This window comes from Nuphar pumila, chromosome 13 (genome assembly GCF_984573655.1).
Source record: "Nuphar pumila chromosome 13, dmNupPumi1.hap1.1, whole genome shotgun sequence".
NCBI classification, from domain to species: Eukaryota; Viridiplantae; Streptophyta; class Magnoliopsida; order Nymphaeales; family Nymphaeaceae; genus Nuphar; species Nuphar pumila.
In genome coordinates, this window is record NC_143261.1 from 1,101,798 (window position 1) to 1,125,624 (window position 23,827).

Genomic DNA, 23,827 nt, shown 5'->3' on the forward strand with positions numbered 1-23,827 from the left:
CAAGTGGTAGAGTCTGGGTCGATCCGAGAGAACGGGAGATACTTGTATTCAAACGTGCAACTAAACTACGCTTTATTGCCTAAAATGTAAAAGTGCGAGAAAAAAAAACTATTTAACTATTACATCAAATGTATACCCTACGCAGAGGGTTTAAAATGATTTTATTACAAACCCCAAAATTAAATAGAAAGTAAAACTCCTAATCTAAAAAAAACAAGTCTTCTATGCTTGTGTCTCCATGTTGCGTGTTGAATGCGTGCGCAACAAGTATCACTTGCTTGCTTGCTCCTGCTCTAGCAACACAAGAAAAAAAACTACTAATAAAAGAAATGCAAATGCAGAAATGAAGTAGCTTCTAGAATATGAAATGTAATGTAAAAGAAATTAAATGCACTAAAGAATTTATAAATGCAAAAACAAAAATTCATATGAGCACAATACAATGCTAAAAAAATCCTAAATGCTAATTCCTAAAATGTGATGCCATAAAATGAAATGCCTATAATGCAATATGTAAACAAAAATGTTAAAATGAATATACCTAAAATGACAGCCGTGAAAATCAAAAGAAAAGTACCGTGAAACTAGACAACTGACATACTGAGAAAATGAAAATGCCAAAAACAATCAAATGCTGTGAGTATTAAGTGAAGTATTGTGAACATGGAATTCACAACATTTTACATAGCAACAACCGATTTCAATTTCATAACACTGCTATATGAAAGGAATTGAACAGTAAATCCCCAACAGATTTAATGAAAGTATTTTCCACAACAAACAACAAATCTTTTCACTACAGATCAAAAGCAATTGCTGGAATTCACAGTAGACACAAATGTAGCAACTGGATCTCATTGTAGATCAGGATAACTCTGTCGGATCAGATCTAACTCTGATTTCACGGCAAACCAGATTCTTCTTTCACGATGAATTATCAGATCAAACCATAACATTCACGATAAATGTAGAGTTACAATGATATAATGCAAATGAAAGCATTGAAAGCAAAACGTGAATAACAAATGCTATGAAGAAGAAATTCACAGATGAATTCCAGATTAGCAGAGAATTTCACAGTTACACTACCGACCAGATGATGATTTCCAATAACTGCAAAGAATTCTCATCAGATCTGATGAAGAGATCCTACAATTGCAAAGGGGACTCCGACAGGTCCAAATTTCTGCCAGATCTGATGGAGTCCGGCAAATGCAAGCCAGATCCGACGGTCTAAATTCAAATTCAAGATGAACTCCGACCGAAGATGCCTGAGCCATGCTGATAGAGCAACAGAGAAATGCTACACATGAGACTCTGGATTTCAAATCAGAGCAAGCCGAAAGAAAGTTTCACGGCTACTGTGACTTCACGGTATTGAAGATCAGAATTTCACGGTCGTTAGTCTGAGATTTCCACGGTGAATCAGATATTCACCGTAGAACTCAAATCAACTGCCGGCAATTTGAGATTTCACTGTAAATACAGAGATGCAGTGAAGTAAAACGCAATGCGGCATGAAAAGCTTTAAAAAAAAACAGAAAAACAAAAATGATGCAGAGATTATGTACAACATGAACCGATGAAACAAGATTTACTATTTTATTTTTATTTTTTATTACTAGAACTAATCTGAATCACAACATTAATGAAAAGAAAACATGCAGGAGAAGAAAAAGAGAAAGAGAAAGAGAAAGAATTAGAGACAGAAAAAGAAGAAAACTCAGCGTGGGAGATTGGGTTGAGAAGAGAATTGGAATCCTCTTTGCGCAGCCGCACCGCCGGATTACTATGCTCCACCAGAGAGGAAAGAAGAGAAGAAGAAAAGGAAGGAGAAAGGAAAGAGAGAAAAAAAGAGAGAGAAGGAGAAGAAGAGCTAAGAATTTGGTGGAGAGGAAGGGGAAGGAGAAAGGGAGGCATGCGTAGAGGAGACTACCCTCTCCTCCCCTCTCCTCTCCTCTACGTGGATTTTTAAAGGGGTTTGAGAGTTGTTTTGCCAAAATTACCATAACCCCACCATTTCTTCCGAAATTCTAAAGACACCTCCTTTAAACAAAACCATTATCTAAAAACCTTACATTTCACTATCTTTGCTAAAACTAAGGCTAAAACTAATTTTAAACATTTTTTCTCATTATTTTTTTACCCTAACCTTCTAAATTGATTACAAATGATAGACCATGACATAATTTGCAAAATAAACTCAATTTTCAAGTATTTTCCATTTTTTATTTTTTTTGCACATTTTCTCGAAACTAACACAAACTTGGGTTTTTAATACGTTTTTCTATGAAATCATGCATAGTTTAATATGAATTAAACCCTAAAATGTATGCATGATCAAATACCCCCATGCTTATCTTTTGCTAGTCCTCGAGCAAACTAGAAAAATGCAAGAAATACAAACTATCACTAACTCACTTTAGTAGGAATCACGGTTGCATTTAGCACATGCAACAAGCCCTTTTAACCCCTGGGTTACCCCAGTGAACGAGTAAGGTCTCGTGAGAGTTTACAGTGATGCTACCTAGAAGCATCTCTATCATGTATGCATAATATTACACATCCTCATAAGTAGTAGGCAATTAAAGACTTTGTTTTCACAAATATTTTCTGTTATTACGTAATCAAAACATAATTAAAATCTTTTATATACCACCACAGAAAAAGAATTTCTTTCACTTTTCTAAATATCATAATTATTTATGTTTTATTCTTGGAAAGTCCAATAAAAACAAGTTATTATTTACTTGTCCTCACTCATGTTTTCTGCACAGGTTTTCTCAATCACACTTCTAAGCATTGAACTTTTTCTTTTTAAACTCTTTTCTTTTCTTGATTTTCAATTTTTCATATTTTTTCTTTTTTCGCACTTTTTTTATTTTATAACTTGCATATGGTCTGCTTTTATGTCCTTTGCAATGTCAATATCTTTTATATTTTTGTAGTGTATGCCAAAAGATATTGACTAAGACAAAAAAGTGACTTCCTTCATTTACCTTTTCGACATGAGACTCAAACACTTTAACTTGTGTCTGCTCTCAGCTACTAAGGATCACGAAGCTTTTTACTCTCCTTTTCGAAATGAAACTCAAACGCTTCACAACTTGCGTCTAAGTCCCATCTACTAGGGATTGTGAAATTATACGAGAAAAAATGCAAACCGTGACACAATATGCATATTAAACAACAAAACTAAGCTAGCATGTTATGTCACAGGATTTCGGCCAACCAGGTGTTGCACCCGCGTCGATGCGACGCACTCGCATCGATGTGATGCGGGTGTGGGTGCGGCACCCGGTGTGGTCAACTCGACAATGGGTGCAGTCAATGCACCCACGGTCATTTATGTTCAACTTTTGGACTTAAAAAAAACACCCAATGAAATGGGCTGAGGAAAAGAGGATTAGGGCAAATTTTTTTTGCCCTAATTCTCCCTTCTTCTCCTCCAGAAGCCGACGCCGACGATGACTTCTCCTCTTGAAGCTGAAGAAGGGTATCCTCATGTACGTATATCACTACATCCTCTCTCTCTCTCTCTCCTTGTTCTTGTCTCTCACTATCACTCGCTCTTCTCTTGCTTTTTCTCTCTCACTCGCTCTCTCTAACTCTCCATCTCTCTTCTCTCGCTCAATCTCACTCCCTCTGTCTTTGTCTCTCTTCTCTCGCTTTTTCTGTATCTCAAACTCGCACACACACTCTCTTCTCTCGCTCCCTCTCACACACGCTCTCTCCATCTCTCACTTACTCTCACTCTCGCTCTCTATATCTCTGTCTTCCGAACTTTCTCCCTCAGTCTCTCTCTCTCTCCATCTCTCGCTCGCTCTGTCTCTCACTCTCACTTCACAATCTGATTGAGATTAAGCTTTTATAGTTTCTTGTTCAGATTTGAGATTTTTTATGGTTTTGATCAAATTGGTTCTTTTTAAATGTAACGAACGTATTTATTTAAAATTCAGATTTCCTGGTTTTACTTGTTGGATAAGAGTTGCAATGCATTATGTGGTGAACTTAATAGATCTTGGTTAACATAGACAATTTTTATTGTTTGTTTAGTTAATTTTCAAATTTCAATTATATTAATGAAATTTAAATTTCTACCTGGCCTAATATATATATATATATATATATATATATATATATATATATATATATATATATATATATATATATATATATATATATATATCGGATAACTTTAAAAAGAATGCATAGTTGTTGGTGTTTTTCCTAAATGATTTAGGAAACAGAGAGATTGAACGAGAGAGAGAGAGGAACATGCATAGTATCATATTTAGGCTAAATTTGAGCATGCATGTATTGTTGATGCATTTATCATGGCTTGTTGCTAGAAAATATGCTTTGATATCGAATTAATTCAATCAAAACATTTGATTTTTTATGACAAAGTTTTGCTGCAATATAGACTATTAATTTTAATTAGATCTCTTTAGAAACCCATTTAAACATAAAACTAAAGATACCTAATTTAATGCATGTTAAGCGAAAAAATGTTTGCAGAGTGCAGACTCTACACTTATATATATTTTTTATAATCCCATGCTTAGGAGTGTTCACTTTGCATTAATGATTAATGTTATTGTTATAGATTTTTCTCGCACCTTTCGATATTTATTTATACGTACTATTATATTTTTTAGAACTTATTGTATATGTTATTGACATTGCACTCAATATTATAAATCTTGATTGTGTGGATAATTGTTTTTAAAATAATTTTTTTTATGTTTTCAGAACAAAAATGATGGATAAAGGAAAAGGACTTCGTATTTGCATCCCCACATGTGAGTTTTGCTGCTAGTGTTGCTGCTAGTGTTGCTGATAGTTGTAGTGAGAGCGATGATGGGGGGTCATTATAGGTACATGTAGATAAGCTTGCAAAAATTGGAGGAGGTGGTGGAAACAAGAGCTTTCGATGCAAGCTCTGTGAAAGAGATTTTGTTGAATCTTACACAAGAGTTAAGGCTCATTTGTTTGAAGATACTAGGACATGGCATTTCAGGATGCAAAAGAATTGATGAGGCAATGCAAAGACAATACAAGAAAATACAAAAAGAATATGAGAAAAGGAAGACAATGAGTGATTCTTGTGCAATTAGTGTGTCATTTGTAAGCCACCAAGAAGATGCTAAAAAAAAGTGGTTGTAGGAGGTAGAGGAAGAGGAACGATACAAGCATCATTCAACACATATGGAAGAGAGGAGATGGATAGAAAAGTAAGGAGGTATTTTTATTTTAGTTCACTCACATTTAATGCAGCTAGAAATCCTATTCGAAGGATTTAGTTACTTCTTTAGCAAATTGTAATTTGAGTGGCTATGTACATCCAAGCTCAAAAAAACTACTAACAACACTTCTTGCAGAAAAGAGGGCAAATGCTGAGAGATTGCTAGAGATTAAAAAATATTCATGGAAGCAAAATAGAGTTTCCATTGTTTCTGATGGGTGGACAGATATTCAAAGGCGTTCACTAATCGATTTTATGAACCTTCGTGGTTCTTTTGTGAGATTGATTGTGAGCATCATTTGAAGATCCAATTGTGGACTTCATTTTCTAACATGGTATCAGAGCCATTGGAGTGATCAAGCTAAGGTTTCTCGGTGCATTGGGAAACATGTCATTCGAAAATCATTTTTTTAAAGAAAGAGGTGAAGTTCTTTAGAAGTGGTGATCGTGTGAAAGCTTGGGAGATTGGAGGAATTCTTGTACACATCATCCGTGGTGGAATAACATTGCCTTTGGTCCTCTCTTTTCCTATCTTCTTCTTTATTCTTCTCATCGTCATTTCTTTTCTCAATACTTATAAAATAGATGACAACGATAATGTCACCATTAAGCTCATCAAACTAAACGACTCAAACTATGTTACATGGGCTTCTATCATTAAGCATCTTATATAGGGAAAGGGCTTGTGGGGATTAGTGGATGAGACCGATTTGGAACCTACACTAATCCTCACAAAGATAGAAGGAGAGAAATTCCTCTCATGGAAGTGGAAAAAATTAAAGCTATTGCCACTTACGAAAAAAATGAAAAGAATGGAGAATGGGACATGTCAAGATTATGTCTTGGCTCATATCTAGCGTGAACATCAAGAAATGCTCAATCCTTACAAAATTTGAGCATGCCAATGATGTTTGGGATTATCTTAAGAAAATGTATTCAATTAAAAATATTGCACATGTGTGCAACTTACAAATCAAAGTTAGAAATATGGTTAAAGGAGACAAGAGTATTAAAGAATACTATAATGGCTTATCGGAGTTATGAGAAGAGTTGGCACTTCTTGAACCAAAATGGCATTGCTCACAAGATAGAGAACTCTGCCAAAACCAAATAAATGCGGAGCACTTTTTCAATTTATTAACGGATTAAGATCATAGTTCGAATCTACTAAGTGCATTCTTCTTCATCGAGGGAAGGTGTCTTCGATAGAAGACACCATAGAAGAGCTAAGTATGGAAGAAAATAGGCTCAAGAGTAGAATCACCAAGTATGATGATGACTCGGTTCTTGCCATATTCAGACCAAGAAATCATGTTCGAACATACAAACCCCCAAACTACGAAAGGACAAATGATAAAAGGCAAGTAAATGAACTCGAGAAAAGAAAAGTTATTTGTTATTATTGCCATGAACCAAGACACGTGAAAACTCATTGTCCAAAATTGAGGAGACCTTATGAGAAAAAGGTTGCCTCTGTCGGACATCCACAATAATCAAATGAATCTTCCATTGAAAGTATGTCTTTAGCTCAATTGGTGGAGGTACTTCAACCACTACTCAAGGAAGCATCTACATAAGCTACAGCCTCTTCCGTTAGCACTTCTGATACAAGTAAATCTCCTTGGCTTCTTGATTCAGGTGTCTCTTTTCACATGACACCAAATATAAACATATTATCTGAATGCCATAACTCAAATGAGTCAAATGTTTTTACCGTTGATGGGACATCACTTGAAATCAAAGGAATAGAGAATTTTGAAGATAATTTCAAAAACTCAAAAGGTTTTTACATTCCAAAAATTAGATATATCCCTAAGTTAAACCTTAATCTCTTATCTGTTTCTCAATTATCTGACCATGGATATAACATTTTCTTCTCCTCTCGTGGTTGTCGAGTGCAGGATCATCAGTCAGGAAAGTTGACTGGGGAAGGTCATAGAGAAGGAGTCTTATACTACATGGATTTTTTGGAAATTCCCAAGAATGATTTATGTTGTAATGTTCAAAAAATGGACTTGGATCTATGGCACAAGAGACTAGGCCATCCTAGTATATCCAAGATTCACTTTTTCCAAAGATGGAACATTTTTGTAATTTTGATCCCTTAAAATGTGAAGAATGCATTCTTGAAAAAATGAAGAAATTACCCTTTCAAGAAAAAAAATTTGTCGCTTCACGACCACTTGAGTTAGTTCATTCGGATGTATGGGCCCTATACCTGTCATATCCGAAGGAGGTTTTACATATTATGTCATCTTCCTAGATGACTTTACAAGGCATACTTGAATTTATTTTCTCAAACATAAGTTTGAGGTTTTCTTACACTTTCAAATATTTCACAACTTAGTTAAAAATCAGTTTAAAAATGATATTTCCATTTTTTGCATTGATTCAGAGGGAGAGTGTTAAAAATGATGTTCTCCACATTCACCTGTGCAAGAAGAAAGAAACACGATATAGGAAGAAGAGGCTGCAGAAAAACACATCAAAATATGGTTCAACGTGTTTCATTGTATTAGGTTATGACTATTTAACTAATACATAAATTTAGGGTACAAAAATACCCTCTAATACAAAATAGAATTGCAACATATTCTATGTTTGGATCTTAACCCGATCCGGTACAGAAGTCGGGTCTGGTTCTGTGCAGACCCGACTTGGGTCCAAAACCCAATTAACAACTTCTTTTCAACCTCCCTCAAGTTGTGCATGGTTATGGACCATGAACGACTTGCCTTTCAGCATCCAGAATTCGTCCTTTGTCAGTCCTTTGGTGAAAATATCTACAACTTGCTCTTCAGTTCGCACAAACATAAGCTCAATCTCCTTTTCTTCAACCTTTTTCCTGACAAAGTGTTGATCTATCTCAATATGCTTTGCTCGACTATGATAGATAGGATTAAAAGACATATTGATGGCACTTTGATTATCACACAACAAAAGTGATCGAGTAATTGGTTCTCCCATCTCTATTAGGAGATGTCTTATCCATGTAGTCTCAGCAGTGGCATCAACCATCGACCTGTATTCAACCTCCCTCAAGTTGTGCATGGTCATGGACCATGAACAACTTGCCTTTCAGCATCCAAAATCTGCCATTTGTCAGTCCTTTGGTGAAAATATCCGCAACTTGCTCTTCAGTTCTCACAAACATAGGCTCAATCTCCTATTCTTCAACCTTTTTCCTAACAAAGTGTTGATCTATCTCAATATGCTTTGCTCGACTATGATAAATAGGATTAAAGGACATATTGATGGCACTTTGATTATCACACAACAAAAGTGATCGAGTAATCGATTCTCCCATCTCTGTTAGGAGATGTCTTATCCATGTAGTCTCAGCAGTGGCAATAGCCATCAACCTGTATTCAGCCTTTGTACTCAACCTGGCAATCGCCTTTTGTTTTCTACTACTCCAAGAGACCATGTTTGATCCAATGAAGCCATAATAACCAGATACTGATCGCCATTCATCCGGATCACCCGCCCAATCAGCATCAGCGTAAATAATGATTTCACGACCACCTTGATTTTCACTTTTCCCACCAACTGTACCCTTTAGATACTGTAGTATTTGCTTAACAGTCTCGGTGTGCGGTGTATGAGGTTCATGTATAAATTGGGATACCTGATTGACAGGATACACTATGTTAGGTCTGGTAAAGGTCAGGTATTGCAGCATGCCAACTATGCTACGATACCTAGTGGGATCCCCATATAAATCCCCTTCTTTAGAACTCAGTTTCTGATGGATGATACTTGGAGTTGCCAATGGCTTAGAGTCTTTCATGTCTGCCCTACTAAGAATATCCATGGTGTATTTGTGGAGTGAGAGTAAGTGCATTACACGTCTTATCAACTTCTACCCTAAGAAAATACCGCTGATCTCCCAGATCTTTCATTTTGAATCTCTGATTTAATAACTTCTTTACTTCCTCAATGTGATCTCTACAGTTCCCTGTGATAATGATATCATCTACGTATATCAATAGAAAAGTGGTGACATCTCGTTCACTGTAGATGAACAGTGAGTGGTCTAGAAGAGACTGAGAGAAACTGTGCTTCTGTATTTCCAACGAAAAACTCTCAAACCAGGACCGAGAAACTTGTTTCAATCCATAGAGCGCTCTTTTTAACTTGCACACACACTGATTGACATCTTGTTTTGCATACCCAGTGGGTTATTCCATATAAACTTTCTCTTTTAGGTCCCCATGCAAAAAGGCATTTTTAGCATCTAGCAGACTCAACGTCCATCCATGTTCAATGGCTAGACTCAACACAATACGAATGGTCTCCATCCATGTTCAATGGCTAGACTGAAAGTTTCATCAAAGTCTTGTCCATGTTTTTGTGTGAATCATTTGACTACAAGTCTAGCTTTATACCTTTCAATGCTCTCATCACGTTTATATTTTATCTTGTACACCCACTTCGACCCAACCACATTTCTATTTAGTGGTCTAGGCACAACTTCTCATGTACCACATTCACGTAAGGCTTTGATTTCTTCATTCATCGCTTCGATCAATCTTCTAGAACTTGCAACTTGATAAAATGTCAGAGGCTCATCCTCTTTATTTATGGACGTTAGGAACAATTGAAAATCCAAAGAGAAGTTTTTATAGCTTACCCACTTGTCAAGTGGATGTCGAATCCGGGTGGATCTTCTGATGTCTAACAACTGTGGAGTGAAAGTAGAAGAACCAATATTTGTGTAAGGAATGGATGAGGGCTCTTTCTCTCACCGGGTGTAGACAATACCCTTAGACCTTACTGGCTACAAGTCTTGTGTGATCTGGTTGGGATGCATCTGTTGGTTCCTTACATATCTCTTTCTGACTGCAATCTGTAGAACAATCATCCCTAGTATTGGAAAAAAGTTATGAATTTAACCATGGATAGTATACTTCAACATTGGGACTTGGATTAGCAACATGGAGACTTGGATTAGCAGGCTGATTGTCAAAGTTTATCTCGTCAAAAATGACATTTCTTGATATTTTGATGTGTTTGCTCAATGGATCATAGCACCTATACCCCTTGTAGTCATCAGCATATCCCACAAACCTGCACTTTAGGGCTTTGTCCTGAAACTTATGTCTCAATGAGCCGTTGTAAACACCCCAAATTTTCCTCCTTCATTTTCAGATGCATCCCCCTCTGTGCAGTGCCAACCCTAGTAGGTCAGTCTAGAAGTTAAATCCCAAGTTTGTATCAAAAAACTACCATTTTACCCACTTTCATTAAAAAAATTACCACTTTACCCCTAGGTCATCCTGAACCTCAGTCAGTCGGAGTCAACCAAGCTTATTTGTAAACTCAGAACAATTAGAATGTCAGTCATTTCTAGCTCACCTAAGTTCATAGTGAGAAGGTCATTTTCATTTCTGACCATTTCTGGCAAAATAGGATCATTTCTTCATAAATGAGCTCATGTCTCGATCAAATCCAAGTCAATTGTCTCTGAGTCAGTCATTCTCAGTGAATCTTATTCCCAAAAATCTAGCTTGAGCTCACCAAGAGTTCAAGTGCTCCAGTTTCAGTTCAAAACCACTTCTAAGTGTCTAGGAGCCCATTTTACCCTGTTTCAGCCCTTTCAGCTGAAATTGAGTTGAGTCCAGCCAATTGAGCTAGCGTTCAAGCTTCGATTTTAGTTCATCTCAGTATTACTGATCTTTATTCCAGCTCAAACCCAACTCTGGTTTGTAATTCACTTCACTTCAGTGACCATTCCGTACCATTTCTCTAAAAATGGCAGCTACTCTTGAAAATTTATTCCGGGAATCCAATTGAGTCAGTGCCTTGTGAGTTCACTTGAGTTCTGAAACCCTAGAACTCAGCTCAATTCAGTTTATTTCAGTTCAATCCAGCTCAAACCCCAATTTTCAGTGTAACTCTGGTCCGGTAGAACCCGAAAACCATTTCTTAAACCATTTTGCAAATTATATCAATTTTAACACTTTTTGAACTGGTACAAATGTCAATTAAAGTCCAATATCCAAAATTCTTCATTCAGGGTCTGCATTTCGCATAGCATTTCATGTCATTTCTCATCATTTCATGTCATTTCATAACATTTCATCACATTCCATTTCATTTTCGAGATCCAGAACTCCAGTTTTGAAAATTCCAATCCAGATTGAGTTTTAAAAGTTTTCAGAAATCAATTTCAAACCCTGGGTTTCCAAAATTGACATTTTTACCCCCCAAGATTCTAAATTTGAAAATATTTTCTCGAGAAAAACAATCTGGATTTCTTTCAAACTCAAATTTTCAAATTCTAAACTGGATTTGCTTCGCAACGGGGTATGAAACTTCAAATTTTGAGCTCGTTTCAAAAACTGTCAAAAATAACTCATTTCGTCCGAAAACATTCTAAAAAGACTATTCTACCCCTATGATCCTCAAAATGAATTTCAAATTTGGAAAGTGAGCCCACTCTGAGATGGTTCCTTCAATTACATCTACATTTTCATTTTAAAATAAAAAAATATATATCTTTCCTTTCTTTGTTTTCTTTTATTTTTCTTTTTTTATTTTATTTTATGAGAGGAGGTGGGACCCACCAAGGTAATCGACCAAGCCTCCAGCCCCCATTTCTTCTTCTTTCCTTTTCTTTCTTCCTTTTCCTTTCCTTCTTCTTCTTCTTCTTCCTTTCTTTCCGTTTTCTTTTTCTTCTTCCTTTTCTTCTTCTTTCCTTCCTTTCTTCTTCTTCCCTTTCTTTCCTTCTTCCCTTCCCTTCCTTCCTTTTCCTCCTCCTTGGTCCAGCCCATTCACGTGCACCCTTTTCCCCCTTTTTCATTAGCCCCTAAATACCTAAGTCCATTCTAATTAAAACCCTAAGCCCTTTTGTTAAAAAAAGAAAAGAAAGAAAGGAAGCACACGGCTGCCCCATTGAGGTCCCTCTCAACCCTAACTTCTCTTCCAGCAGGTTCAACTGTCTTCTACAGCCACAGTTCCTACTGCATCAAAGCAACAGCCCCCTTTCTCCATTACACCAACAGCAGCTTTCTTCTACTTGATTAAAGGAGGCAGCTCTTCCATCGGTTCAGCACCAGCCCTGCTCCAGCCATTGCTGCCTTCTCCTCCAACCGGTGCCATCCTTTGCTCCAGCTATTGTCGGTCCAACCTCCACTTGGTGACAACGTTAGCACCAGCTATACCCCCATCAAGCATCATCCAACCATTGCTCCAGCAAGATCCAAGAGTTTAAGCCCCTTTCTTGGTGGCACCCAAGCACCCGCTCTCTCTTTTCCAACCTTCTTTCTCCTCCAGCCAGAGCACGCCCTCCACTGGCTGCAGCCTTTTCACTTGGTTCATCCCCTCCATTGGGAAGGGGTGTCCATCCTCAATCGTGGTAGCTGGATCCCTAAGGTAAGGTTCCTACTCTTCCTATTCTTCTTCTTTTTATTTTATTAATCTATGGATAGTTTTTATTTGATCGTGTCATGGTAAAGGGCTACGTAAATATGTGATTCATCCTTTTGATGGATTGAATCCCTCCTTACAATGGCCAATACTAAATCCAAGTCGTACCCCTGATTATTTTTTTTAATTGCATCATTATATTTATATAGATTTCATGCTTATTTCATTCATCTAGTTTAGCCCATTGAAATTTCATCTTATTGTTATAGGTTTTGATTTTATAAGTGTAGTCCATTCATTATTTTATGTAAATATTCTTATCAGTAAATCATGTAGATTTGATGTTGAATGCATGTTTATGTTATGGATCTCCTGCCAAAAACCCGAAGTCATTTGGCCTCTGAAACTCCATTTTAAAAATAAAACTCCAAGTCGGGTTTTCACCCCCCCCCCCCCCAAGAAAATCCAAATTTCATTTAGCAGACAAGAACATCCGAGATCTCCTAGATGGACGATCCGAATTTCCCTAAAAAAATACAGTGAGCCCCTGTAAGAGCCTATTGTTTTCCAGTACTTTCCTATTGTTTTCTAAGTAGTTTTGGTCCCCGCTAAAAAACGATTTTCCCAGTCTCCTGGGAAAATCTCACTTTTCCTTGTCAGGGTCTAGACTGACCCTAATCCACTGCGTCCGTTCAAACCATAGGTTGAATGTCAAAACTTCCAACATAAAAGTTGTTCCTAACTATTCCCTCTATCATTTCCCAAAATTTGAGAATTTTTAAAGCAGCCTAGGTATTTTTTCCGAAATTAACTTTTCTGTCTATTAAATTCCAATGTCCGAGAAATTCAGAGATCTAGGTCTCTCATAATCTTCTGCTCTCTCCCAAACCATAACCTGAATCCCAAAACTGTACAAAGAGGAAATCTTCCTCTGTTTGTCAGAGACATTTACCCAGAATTTCAACCATTTTCTCAACTGTCTGCTATTTTTTTCATAATGTTTCCTGAAACCTGTATGTATGCCCTAGATCCTAGAGTCATCGGATTCCGATCCGACTTGCCGGAGTTGTCCAGCTCCGACCATAGGTCAAAACCAGAACCTGTAAATAGCAAAAATCTTTGCCTAACTGTACTCTGTCACCTAATAAAATTTGAGAAATTTTTATGGAAGTTTAGTATCCGAAATCCAATTTAGAATTAGCATTTTAGGCAAAATCTTGATTTTTAAGATTTTTAGTTATTTTTCATACTAAAAAATAAAAAAAATAGATTTTTGAGTTCCATTTTGTTTTTAGTGTTAGTCTAGATGTACATGCCAAATTTGGCTCAATTCAAAGTTCATTTGCTTTGTATGTTAGTTTATTTTTAAATTCAAAAACGAAAATCAAGTCAAATTTGATATTTTGTAATATTTTTGCCATTTTAGGGTTTTTGTCATATAAATAATCATGTCATGTCATATTAGGGTTAATTTCAATGTCATTTGCATTTCAATTTACCATTTTTGCAAAACTTATTTCAGAAAACCCTGGTTTCAAGGCCATAGTCTTGTTATCAGGGGCATTTTGGTCGTTTTGACCCCAATTTCGAAATTCCAAGCTTCAATTTTCCAAATTTTCATGCATATCATCATATTGCATCATCTTATGTTTAATTTTATTTTATTTGATTTTCAAATTTCTAAATTTTACAAAAATTCCTTGAGAAAACCCTGATTTCAAGGTCATTAGGAGCATTTTGGTCATTTTTACCCCAATTTTGAATTTCCAAGTTTATTTTCGAATTTTATTACTTATTTCTCGTGTTTATATCAAAGGGGGTATGAAGTTGGGTTTATATCTGAATAATATCTAATGATTTCTAATATTTTTGGATAAATTCAAAAAAAAATTACATTTTTGTGCTAACAATGTTTTCTAGTTTTGCAGGAATATCCAGGAAGAAGACCTTTATTTTCTTTTGTTTCAATTCAATGTAATATCAGATGTAACACTTTGGAATAAGAGTTACTTTTCAGCTTAGAATAGGACTGAATTGTATAGAGTTTAATTTATGCAATTTCCAATATCTGATGTATGATGCATATGCACATTTTTCAAAAAATCACTATGGTTGACATGAATGGCACGTGCACAAGCTCTTAGAGAGTTCACGAATTTGGTGGAATTTGTATTTATGGCCATAGTCAGAATACGAAGAAAACCAAGATTTGTGATCTTCGTATTAGCCACATTCAGCCTACACTCTTAGGCTAACTTCAAAAAATGCATTGCATTTCTCAAAATTTCAAAAGGATTCTCCCAATTCCTCAATGAAATATCTTTCAAATTCATGTTTATTGATTCAATATACATCATTTTCAAACTCTTTTCCCAATTCCATTTCAGAGAAATCGATTTTCCCAAAAAATTTCAAGTCTTTCTTAGGATTTGATTTTCTCATAATTCTGAATTTTCAAATGAGATTTCAAAGCATTTCCCAAGTTCAAAATCATGATTTCCAAAAGTTTCCATATTCTCAATTTCATTTTCAAATCCAAAAATCGATTTTCTCAAAAAATTTGAATTACTTCTGAAAATTGATTTTCCCAGAATTCTCAAATCCTGTTCAAAAATCAATTTTCTTAGAAAAAAGCAATTCCAATCTCAAAAATCGATTTTCTCAGAGTTCCATTTTCCTGAGAATCAATTTTTCATTTCAAAAATTATTTTTCAATGAACTTCCAGATTTTCTCAAAGATTCTCAAATCCATTTCCTCAGAAAAGCAATCCAAATCTCAAAATCGATTTTCCCAAAGTTCAATTTTTCTTGAAAATCCATGTTTCATTCAAGAATCCATTTTTCAATGCAAATTTCTGATTTTCAATGAAATTCAATGATTTTCCCAGGAATTCCATTTTCAAGCACTTTTTCAATCATTTTCCAAGTATATCTCAATTTTCCAAGGCAAACATCATATTTCTCAAACTTGCATCTTTTTTTCAAAATTCCATAGCACATGCATGATTCTTTGTGCATTCTAAGAAAATAGAGCATAATTTAGATAATTTAACTTAGTCAAAACACACATTTGATTCTTGGTTCAATTACCCTTGATAAAGGCGCCAGAAACGATCGAACCTCGTACCGACAGCCAGATCCCATTCCATGGAATTTTCCTACAAATTTTCAAAACGGAGGCGAGTAATTTTCAAAACTTTGGTCAAGTTTGACTCACAGAATCGTTTCTCTCTCTCGCAGAGGGAGGAGGAAAATTTTTCAGGGTTCAATTCAAATTTAATTCAGCATTCCAGATCAAATTTCAAAGCTCAAATTCAACTTTGAAATTTTCAGATTCATCTCTTGATTTCAAATTTTAAGTTTGAAAATCAGGTTTCATTCTCTATCTTTCTTTCCAATTTTAAAAATCGACCTAGGATCTCTCATATCCAATTTCAAGTTTCATCTGGATTTCCAAAATCCAATTCTATCTTCAAATTTCATTTGGATTTCTCAAATCTAATTCCAAGTTCCATCTGGATTTCCAAAATCCAATCCTATTTTCAAAATTCATTTGGATTTCTCAAATCCAATTCCATTTTCAAAAATTCATTCCCAAATCCAGCTTTCTAACCCAAATCCTATCTTGAATCTCATTTCCCAACCCAATTCCTTTCTTAAATCCAAATTCTATTTTCAAATCCCATTTGAATTTCTTGAATCCATTCTGTTTCCAAATTTCATTCTGATTTTAAACTTTAAATCCAGAATTCAATCCCTATTTTCAAATTTCATCTTGATTTTCAAATTCTAGATTTAAATTCCAACCCTACTTTCTTCAGAGATCTCAAACTCCTTCTTTGAAATTCAAATTCAATTTTAGATTTCAAATTCAAGATTCATTTCCAATTTCAAATTCCATTTCCAAATTCACCTCTCAATTCTATTTTTCAAAGTTTAAATCCAATTTCAAAACTCATATTCAATCTCAATTTCAAGTCCCATTCTTATTTTCAGGTTCTATTTAAATTCTTATCTCCAATCTTAAATCTTCCTTCTTCAAAAACAAGCTTAAAGCCATTTTCAAGTCCTAATTGGCTTGGACTTTCCTAAGCCAATTAGAAATCCAAAAAGGAGGTTAGGGAGACTTACCTTAGGGAGGAGAGAATCCCAACTCTATAGAGTATTGAGACATACCACCTATGCCACATGGTAGTCTCGATCCCCTAAATCCGAGGACTAGGAACCAAATGAGACATCGTTACTCTACAAAATAACACAAGGTTCAATGAAGTTTTGTACCACCTACCCTTTCTAAGGTAAATCGAGGAACACTGGTAATATACACCCTCAAGGTGTATCCAGATTTAAGATATTCGATAACATATACCTCAAAAGTGTATCTAGAATTTGCCAACAAGATTATCTTTATTAAGGCAATAGGTCAATGATATTTATTCACATTTTGGTGTATTGTCAATACCTCATGGGTTCTCAACAACCCTTGCTCACAATTGAACAATCCGGTGCGCTTGCATGTCTTACACGCCTTACAACACAAGAATATCACTTGACCTCATACATACATCGTGTACACAAGACACCTCATTGATTCCTTGAACCATACATAATTAACCAGTATGTGTATGCATGTCTCTCCATGTCTTATTGTACATTCACATGAACATATGCAACATCATAAACTTGTGCTCTCATAGCACAAATCGATTCCTTGAACTGAAAAGCTCACTCATGAGCATTCACATGTGTAATATGTAACTCATGTATTAACATAATAACAATAATTAACATAATGATGCATGACATAACATTATATCATATCATAATGTTGCATATTATTCTCATTTAAGTGTTGAAACACATTATGTAATCATTTGACATTATAACCAAGAATTTCAACATTTGCATAAGTACATGTTCATAACTGAATTCATAAATAGAAAACATCTTTAGGACCACACACTGTGCCCTAACCATTAATGCATCCATTTGGTTCAATTATGAACATCATTTATGTCCAATTGGTTCACTTTCTGAACCATGACATACATGTAAACATAAGTTTCAATTCATAATTGCATGGATAAAATTTAACAGTCGGTGTAAATTTTGCCATGGCAAGAATACATTGAGATTAAATTTGAAATTTTTACAGTAGATGTATAGGTGTGTTAGCTATCTACAACAAAAAACCTAGGTCTAATATCCTTTGGACTAGGGAAAAGTAAGTCTTTTACCAAAATTGGTTTTCTGTTCATAGAACAGACCTGTCCAGTTTGGCTTTACCGAAGAACCATAAACTCATGAATTTAGAAAATGAATCAAATTCTGTAAATTTTATTGTAGATAAATGAGCATGTCTGACAAAATCTCGCATATAAAGCATGTCTAAACTCCATGTTATCTGAGAATTAAAATTCACGCACTACAACCTGGTTCTTTTCTTGGACAGACGGCATTTAAGAAATTTCAAGTTTCTGGAACCAACTTTCGTGATTTTTTATTCACAGATCGTAATGAACCTATGTACCAAATTTTTACCGTGTCTTCTTAAATATATAATCTAACACTAATAAAAATCTTTGCCATAAACATATAGCAGATTGTGAGAGATAAAATCAACAATCACAAGTGGTCATTACATAATTTCTGTCAGGATAGAAATTATATTTTGACTTACAGAGGTCATATTTTTCAATTCAGACCTCAAATGAACATAACTTTTTTTAGACTTTCTCTATGTTTCTGGAACATCCCTCTAAAATTTGAGAATTTTTAAATTTACTATTTAGGAGAACCAGTAAATTGTTTCAAACTGGTCGGAATAAAATCACATGACAAAACACGTTTTTCAACTAGCACATCTTTAAATGCATGTTTTTTATAAATAGACAACATAAGCAGAAATCGTTTTGATTTTAATTCAATATAATACACCATACATGAGCTTGCAAAAATCAATCTCAGGGATCACATAAATCAATACAACATCTAACTAAAAAATCACAGATTTTATATAGTCAATTTTTTAAAAGAAGGCTTTTACTAACCAAAAATCGATTTTCACAAAAATATAAATTTCATCCTTGGATTTTTAAACCAACCATACACATATAATATCAGTTCATCAAGAATCTAATTTAATATTTATTGTACTTGCATAATCTAATACAAAGCATGGATAAAAATTCCCATAAAATGATTTTTACAAAAACATCTCTTGATTCATACAATAATCCCCAAAAATGATTTCGATAAAAATGGTTTTGGAGTTCTAAAACCTCTAACCTCAATATGATATCAGTCAATGCATAAACCATGACTGATATAATTATTGAAATGCATATGAGAATCTTCCCATAACACTCATATGATCCTTAACATCATACATACACCCATAGTTAGAGTGTACCTACCTCAAACCGAAAAATGAACCAAAACGAAAATTGAAACCGTAGGATGATCCTCCTCCTTCTCAGCAATGGACATCCAACACTAGCTCCAAACCTTCAATGAGGGGTGTGGAAGAGGGAGGGTAAAGGAAGAGAGAACTTGGGGGAGAGAGAAACTTGAAAAAAGGAAGGAAAGCATAGGAAGGGAAGGGGGTGGGGCAGGGCGCGAGAATGGGGTCTTTTATAGACCACATTGGGATTCTCTCCTCCCTAAGGTAAGTCTCCCTAACCTCCTTTTTGGATTTCTAATTGGCTTAGGAAAGTCCAAGCCAATTAGGACTTACATCAATTTTTTATTTCTTCTTTTACTATTTTTTTATTAAATTTCTATTTAATTTTTGTTTCTAAAGTAGGTTTCTAATTGGCTTGAACTTTGTTTCTAAAGACACCAAAAGAATCGAGTTCAAAAATTAGGATATAGAAGCTAGATTCTGAATCAGGGGGCTAGCAAAGACTAATATGAACAAAATATGCTTGCTAAACATTCCCTATCTAATAGCAGTTTTTTTTACATCAAAAAATGGAGTTTTGTTAGGGTATAGAAGCTAGACTCCCAACCAGGCAAGCACGGATTGAAATAAACAAAATATCGCTTCAATCAAGTTTAAAAGAAAAAAATAAAGAACTGATTGCAGTCGTCAAATTCATATACATAATTTGCAACCTTAACATGGCATGAAGCAAAACATAAAGTGTGACAACTATACTATCAAAAACGTATGCATGTCACTGTTTACCATGAAGACTGGCAAAAAGAATACTTGGAGGATGACACTCTCTTCAAAAGTGCATGGCTATATATAGACACGAAGCAAGCAGGCACACATGTACCCTCAAGAAGATTTAGAAAGGTGGTTTAATCAAGAAATTCTTCACAGTATACATTTAAAAGAAAAACTAAAAATTCCCTCTGGAAATTATCTTTCATGGAAAATATCGTGACAACTCAAATGGGAAATTGAACTTTGCACAGGACTTTGAAATTTTTGTATTTAAAAAAAAACTTCCTACATAGAACAAACACATAAATAGATAGACGTAATTTATACACGCATACATTACGATACAAACATATATTGGAAAATATGAATTTAAATCCAGTCATTTTAGTTTGAAGTTAGCAGTAATCAAGTGGTATAATTGCCAAAACACCCTCAAGATTGAAGCTTTCTTCAAAACTATTTATTAATTTTTAGGTGGGGTGGGGGTGCAGGGAGAGAGAGTAAAAGTAAGACAAGTCTTTTAAAATTTAACAAAAATATACTCTATTAGTTTGTAAATGTGACTTTTTACCTTTAGAAGTTACAATAATTTTTCAAAAGTGTGATCGTCTTAAGGGGGTTTTGTTAATTTAAGCAAAGAACACTACTAACATTAAGCCAAAATGCATTAAACTTAGATTAACCATACATACATATATGTATGTATATGTATATGAGACAGAGGTGGGAGGGAACACGCCCAAGATGTGATTTGATGCCTAATTCATTCCAATAAGGTACCAAGTAAATTGTTCAAAAAATAAAAAAATAAAAAGTACCAAGTCAAGGTCTTCTTTCTCTATAATCTCTATATCCGATATTTTTCCTTCATAGCGCCTCCGAAGATGTGCTTCAACATCCAATTCAGTTCTCTCCTAAATCATACAAAACAAAGCAACCATTTCATCAAAACATCAATGGGTTGCCTAGGTAGTACTTTGAAGAACGGATACAAGACTGAGCATGTGTTCATGCAAACATGTAAATGCACACATTTTTCCAATGGTAATAACGTGTGCATGCAAATACATGCAAGTGATTACTGAGAACCCATGAGCTATGTCAGACGGATACTCGGTTTTGATAGCCGTAGTGTATCCCTTTGCATATAAATCATATTGAAAACGTCACAAAAATGGCTGAATCCTCGAATCCACCATTGTATCCATGTGACAAAGCCCATGAGCTACTAAGCAACTATATAAAATTAAAATTCATTCATCATGAAGCCAATACAATTATGTAAGAATTGTAACACTCTTGCCTTTGTAGCAGCATAGAAATAAGGAGAAAACCTATATTTGGATTTGAAAGTAGACCCATGCTGTAAAAGCCATAAAGAAACCAAATGTTTAAAAATAACTTTTATACACAAAAAGACAAAAAAGAATGGTAAGAAATCTGAACTGAATTTTGAAGTGACAAGCATCACGAAGCCACTGGATCATTATAATATCTAATGAGTTCTGAAACTTCACCTGCGAAACAAAGTAAAGATTCACACAGCTGCATGTTTTGTTACTGTCGATTTTCCAATGATGACTGCATGTCACAAACAGAGCATTGTTAACTAGACAAAGGGACAATGTTTAGCTGGTATATGTTAGATGAAATATGTTAGATGAAATGAGCAACTTGTAGCAGGATTCCTGGAGGCATGTCATGTGTAGCTCCAACCAGACCAGCGAGCTTGCTGGATGGCATGACAAGTAAAAATTGAAGGAAATGAGGAAAAGGTAACGACAAAGCTCCATCTTTTAATAACGACAACAATTTTCAAATTGAGGTTTAACATATGGACTAGAGAGTTACCTCATACCCTGGATAATATCTATGTATATAAATACGATCGGATAACATAAAGGAAAAGAATAAGGATACAGAACAATGAAAACTAACTAGCTGTAGTTTTTTAACCTCTAGAACTTCAACATAGGCAACAAAGGAACCACATATCATCAAAACAGGTAGCCTATTAAGCGAGAGAAAAGCTTCAGCATCGCTTCAAAGGGATGAACTCCAGAAGAGGGCCCCTCAACTCAAGTTTTGAGCCCCTTTGATTGCATCGCGTACCACTAGCAGATCTGGCGTAACATGAAGAAAAAGACATACTAAACGTTTCCTCGTGTGAGTTGGAGCAGTTTACGAAGACGTACAGTGCAATACTTTCACAACAATCTATTGGGTTGATAGTTCAATTGAACAACCAGAAAACTGAACAAGAATCTCAATATGTCAATTGAAGATTAGCCGTTGGGTGAATCATTTCAAAGATCACACTTTTCTCCAAGACGTAATTCGTTGGAATTGTAAGATTCCAAAGACTGAACAAAAGCAACAAGATCGCGCGTGAGAACATCAAAAAAGGGATTAAAACCAGCATTGATTGACCCCGTAAGAATAAATTCTAACGATCAAACCCAGGCTCGTCACCAAAGCATCCAACGGATGAAAAGGAGAGTAGCAATGTCTTTGGATCAGAAACAATCGAAGCAATGTCTCGTAAACGATACACGAGTTTGGGTTAGAAAAGACTCACTGATGAGAAGGAGAGTAGCCAACCGAGTCTGGTTTCCCCTTCGGAAAATAACTCAAACCCCAGCTTGGCCTCGAGCTCCTCCTCGACATTGCGGAGGAACTTCGACTTCGCTTTACTCCTCGACGGCCCACGCTCCATTCTTCTGCCTTCTCCGCTCATGGCCCCCTCAATCGATTACCGAGCCTTGACGGATTGGAAATAGCGAAGAAAACCCTAGGGCTTTTCCCTTTTCTTCAAAGCAAAATTTCTTTTCAGAGAGAGAGAGAGAGAGAGAGCGTTTTCCCGCGCTCTCGCGTTCCCCTCTATTTGTCGTCAAGAATAGGCACGTTAATGAGCGAACAGTTTGAGATTAATATCGTCATTTCAGAGGTTACTGAAGTGGAAAGTCGGTGCATGCACTTGCCAAAGAAATTAACTAACACTTTGAGGATAATATCGTCATTTTAGGGTTTACTGAAATAGAAGGTCAGTAAGGCGGCTTGCCGAAGATGACATCGTGATGATAGCCGTTCGATCCTTCAGAATCGGACGGTTATGGTTTTGGAGCATTTTGGTCCGCTCTGTGTAAACGGTTCGGGTTCAGAAACTGGCATTGCCGACCCTAACAGATAATTCTTACATATGACAAAGTGTGAAAGTAACTGGGTCCAGATTTAGAATCTGTCGGATATGAAGACCCCAACCTAAGGGTTGTAATGAAGCTTCAGATATAATGCAAGTACTTCGAAGGGTAATCCAGAATGTAAATGGGTTGGATCCCTATCAGGTTAGGTGGTATCGATTCCATATAATCAGACGTGGCCTAATTGGGTTCAGAGCTAGATCCAGCTACAAATGGAGACGGCTATTTACTGAATCTGGCTTACACGTTTACATGTATTGAGATCCGGATGTTTTTTTTTTCTAAAAGACAAGCTGATGTTAGGCAGACCCACCAGTTGTTATTCAACGTAGCACTGGGGTTTGAACCCGCAACGTCCCACCACAAGGAGACGTGCACTGACAGCTCCTACCAACCATGGGGAGCCCCCGCGTTGTTACTCAGATCCAGATGTTATCTGAATTCAGATTTGAAGGGTGTAGAACTCTAAAATGAGGTTAGCCCCCATTGGATTAATTGGACTTAGAATGCTTAATCAAACTATCAGATTTGTGAACCAAATCATACCACGCCAAGCCAGATAATATTGATTTTTTGTTACTTTCATGTATTCCTTAGCACCAAATTGCACAGTTAACCACAATGACGGTGAAATATATATATAGAGAGAGAGAGAGAGGGAGAGAGAATCACTACAACATGAGAACTAGAAAGGGTAAATGATCGTACACTATGGCACATATAACAAGTTTCTCGAAATGACTTAGCAATTTTTGCTATTTTTACAATGTCCAAAATAGCAACCCTTTGCGCATGCGATTTTCTAATTATACGTGAATTTCTTTTCAAATATAT

The 23,827-nt window shown here is 35.6% G+C and overlaps 1 protein-coding gene across 3 annotated transcripts; it reads right to left on the bottom strand.

The window, feature by feature from the left end:
* Nucleotides 1-55: 55 nt before the first annotated feature.
* LOC149817444 (DNA polymerase epsilon catalytic subunit A-like) lies at nucleotides 56-22,540 on the bottom strand. Of its 3 annotated transcripts, none has more exons than XR_016427367.1 (4): nucleotides 22,372-22,540; nucleotides 21,311-21,374; nucleotides 20,612-20,707; nucleotides 56-293 (listed from the first exon to the last, which is right to left on the bottom strand). XR_016427367.1 is itself a non-coding variant. In XM_089985524.1 (4 exons), exons 1-4 carry the CDS (start codon nucleotides 22,458-22,460, stop codon nucleotides 271-273), a joined length of 267 nt encoding a protein of 88 aa, XP_089841650.1. In that variant the 5' UTR covers nucleotides 22,461-22,540; the 3' UTR covers nucleotides 56-270. The 3 variants fall into 3 exon arrangements, 2 of the variants coding, with proteins under 2 accessions (XP_089841650.1, XP_089841649.1); XM_089985524.1 differs by having other exon boundaries at nucleotides 56-288; XM_089985523.1 differs by lacking the exon at nucleotides 21,311-21,374 and having other exon boundaries at nucleotides 56-288.
* Nucleotides 22,541-23,827: the final 1,287 nt, after the last annotated feature.